This window comes from Chaetura pelagica, unplaced genomic scaffold (assembly GCF_000747805.2).
Source record: "Chaetura pelagica isolate M959 unplaced genomic scaffold, ChaPel_1.0 scaffold222, whole genome shotgun sequence".
Lineage (NCBI taxonomy): Eukaryota > Metazoa > Chordata > Aves > Apodiformes > Apodidae > Chaetura > Chaetura pelagica.
Genome location: NW_009952711.1, coordinates 8,502,819 through 8,506,795, shown reverse-complemented (window position 1 = coordinate 8,506,795; position 3,977 = coordinate 8,502,819). Strand labels below are relative to the sequence as shown.

General features: G+C 34.6%; 1 protein-coding gene across 1 annotated transcript in view; it reads right to left on the bottom strand.

Annotated features, from left to right (window-relative positions):
* Window positions 1-357: 357 nt before the first annotated feature.
* The window catches only part of DTWD1 (DTW domain containing 1), a 7,967-nt gene continuing 4,347 nt past the window's right edge, over window positions 358-3,977 (bottom strand). Inside the window, exon 4 of the mRNA XM_009994460.1 lies at window positions 358-698. Coding sequence (XP_009992762.1) covers window positions 469-698 — 230 coding nt within the window. The 3' untranslated portion in view covers window positions 358-468. The remainder of the gene's footprint in view (window positions 699-3,977) is intronic.

Here is a 3,977-nt window from a genome sequence, read left to right as displayed (position 1 = left end):
CTCCCTAGTTCAAGACGTTTTTGCTGTCATGGAAGTGAAATCTAGATTACTGGGTAATCTTTACTGGTAAAGAAAACACCTGAAACAAAGTATTAATAATACAAAGCTAGCGTGCTAGTTTGTTTTTAGAGAGATGGCTCCTTATGGCCAGACTGGCAGGGCACTCCCATCTCCATAATCCCATGGAGATGAGCATTCTAGGTCTGCAGGTTCAAACACCGTAACATTCAGCAAAGCATAATTGTGCTCAAATAATTAGTTCTAATCAGGCTGGTCATCCGAGTAGTTCTACAACCTCAACAGTGCAAGACATGATGTCTGCAGCTTACTTCTGGACAAATGCCTATAGCCACTCTTAAGAGTACAATCTATTTCCAGATTTCAGTTAGATAAAAATCGTTACATTTGTGCAATTTATCATTACAAAAGAAACACAATACAATGTAGCTTAACATACCTACAAACATCTCATTCTTTTCCTGCACAACACCTGGCATTTTTAATCAATGTGTACATAAATGAAAAGAAAAAAAGCAGATTATCATATTGTCCGTTGTAGTTCTCTTTCAAAACCTCCTGGTGGTAGTCCACAAGGAAATAATAAATGGCTTCTATTGTGGAAAGGTATGTATCTGGCTTTCCCTTCTGATGACGCCAAAAGCACGTTTTCCTTGTCTTCAACTCAATTTGTAACAGTCCTGTCATGAAAAAAGATGACATAGATTAGACACTGTGGATTGGTGAATGGGATGCCAATCAAGTCTCTTGTTTTCTCACTTTGCTGCTAGCCTGCTAAGATGCCTGCATGCAAATAATTTCTCTTCCTGTACCTCCATTTTTCATCTGTAAAATGGAGGCAATACTTTTACCTGCCATTGTAGACCACTTTGAAATTTGCAAAAGTGCTGTAAATTCTAGGTTACACTTAAAATTTCATAGGCAGTCATTTCATTCATATGGCCTCATAGCCCTCAATAAACTGCAGCCTCTCTTGAGGGGGAAGAGTGAAACCCACACCTAAAAAGACTTATCAGTGTTCATAAAATTATTAATAAACTTAATCTTTTGCAAAGCTAATACCTTTATAGTGTGAAACAGAATCCCTCCAGCTGTTAGTTTTGCTGAACTCTAAGGAGCATTTGCTAAGAGCAGACACTTTTCATTTATGCTTATTAAGTAACTGTCATCTCACTAAGATTACTCAGAAGTAAGTATGACAGAATCTGGTCATCAATTTTACTAGAAAATAAAAGCATTCCCAGTTGAGATGATAAAAATAAATTTGGTCTCTATGGCATATGAAGACCTTTTATCTACTCTAGTCTCTGCGACTATTTTATTATTCAGGTGAGTTTTACGCACACATCTTGATTTTTAATTTTTTTTTACATTTAAGATGCACAAACCTACTCAAAATTAAAACCACTTTTTTAAACAGGGTGGACAGTTGTTTTTTAAAGAATAGCCTATGCACCTGTCAAGTGGTACCAGGATCAGGTTGTAAAATTATCTTTGTCTAAATGTTAAAATCACATTCTAAGTGTGTGTCATGGGACGGTTTAGTACAGACAATATAGCCATAATAACAAAAAAGTCTAAGAATTGCTTGGAAGTTGTGGACAGAGAAGTTTCAGTAAAGTCCAAATTCAGGAGCACAAACTAATTTATAGCCCAGCAGTTGTAATACTAAACTTTTTTAACTTCAAACTACATTTAATTATTTCTAGTGTAATTGCAAGATCAATTTAGTTGTTTACTTTGCAGTTATGTATGATATCACGCAGAGTAAAAGAAATCTCTTCGACAGTGGTTTTTTTTTAAAAAAAACAAACAGGAGATCCCATCAGTGAATTTAAATGTTATTGTTGGCATTTTGGAACTAAAAACTCAAAATAATGTAGTGTAACTATTACCTCTAGTAACCATATACCTGTGTATTCACAAAAGTAATAGGAAAGTTCTTTCCCTCAAGAGGCTTAAAACTTGAACTCTCAAATGTGACCAAAGTAAAAACTTTCATCAAATTCAGTAATGTATCCACACTGACAGAAGTGAACTAAATGTAGGGGAGGTTTTAAGAAAAAAATATTAGATGGGGTTAAGGGCTACAGTTGACTGAGCATGTTTCTATTATCTGTATCTATACAGCCAAACAAACATTGATCTCCTTAGTGTTGTATTTGCTTTTTTAGCAACTATACACTTTGAGCTCTTTAGAAGTGTTTCTATGAATGTGAGATCAAGTGAAATGGAAATACAGCTACCTTTAAATCTGTTTAGGTAATGTAACCAAAGTTTCCTTAGTGAAGCCATTCTCCTGTGTGTCTTACAGCAGACAATACCTTTGAGAGAGTTCTTTTACCTTTACTTAAGCCTCCATTTTTTCCTTATATACTAGATCCTATTACCACAGTATAGTCCCTCTTCTCCCTCCCCTATAGTAATGAAATGCTCAGACCTGCAAGATCCTATATTGATTGTATTTGGTCACTGCTGTTACATCTAAGAGAAGATCCTAAGTTCTTATCAACAAGATGTATCTAAGTTGTAAAGTCTACACGTGCTGAAGTCTGTTGCTTACTTTGAACCTTCCATCCCCTCTTAGTCCCTGTAGTTTGTGTATTGAATTGGGAGATTCACTAGTTCAATACTAGTGCTGAAAATTTTAAGAAATTAGTAATTATGGTTGGTACCTATGGTAGCTAGTAAGAGTCCACACTCTCACTAATTTGCCTATTGTTATTGTGATTATACTGTTATTTTCCTAAAGAGGCAACAGCTTAAAAATGCTTTTTTAGGCAGGAATTCTGCTCCTTTCCTGATCTTATAGATTCTCAAGTTTTATGAGTAACTTAAGGATTTTGGCTGAGGAAGAAGGGTTTTCCATACCTTGGATTCACCTTGCCTTTGCTCTGGCCCCCTGAATCATGTCAACATATCTTATTTTAGAAAGAATGTGGGAACTCATTACAGAATTCTCACCTTTTCTTTGCATCACCCCCCTGTGCATGATTTTGAGGGAAGAAAGATGAAAATGTGAAAAAAGGGTAGGAGATCTGTCAGACAAAGAGGATGACAGGAGTTTGCCTTAGAGAACATCAAGTTACTGCTCTCAAATGTCCTATCTGTGCATAGGCAAAGGCTATCATTTTTTTCTGGAAATGAATCAAGCACAGAAACCTTAAAAAACCAAACTACTAAAGCAGATGTGTGATTCAGCCTTGAAGAAGAGAAGGAATAAGCTAATAAAATAAGACATTTGGCTGATACAAAGTGGATCAAACTTACAGGAAAAAATACCAAAGCAATCTGTTTCTGTAACAACCATGTTGATGTTGCCAATAAGCTTAATCACTCATATGAGAAAGTAATAATTAACATTAGATACAACTGTTTCCTTTCTGAATCTAGTGATCACTTTTAATGAAGTAATCAATCCTAGACATTACCAACTTTCAAATATTTCCTGTCTTAACACAACTTATTTAGTTTTGCTTTCCAAAGATATATTACACCACTTTTCCAAGATACAGAAGTATTTTTTGGTCCAAGTTTTCTATGCTATTGTGGTTTTTTTTTTGGTTTTTTTTTTTTTAAGATTGATGTACTAATTTGCTTTTTCTTGCAGTACAATTAGCTAAATTTACTCTCTACATCATAAATGAAGACTTAAAAAATACAAAGTTTTTCTTAAAAGTTTTCTTGGCTTTCCACCAGTGTTTCTTGTAACCTCATCTTTCTGACTAAGTACAGCAATTACTTTTTATTTGGAATTATGAACGCTCCTTTTTGAACTTTATATGAGGAATGCTTTATTTGTAGTTGAACTGAAAAATGACAACAGTTCTCTTTTTCATGTGTGTACAACATAAAAATTTCGTAAGTTTGTGACAAAAGAAACTTTGCTCCATTCATCATGCAAGGCAAAATTGCAATCTTTAAAAGGAGCACTAATGCAACTTGTGTCCTTTATGACA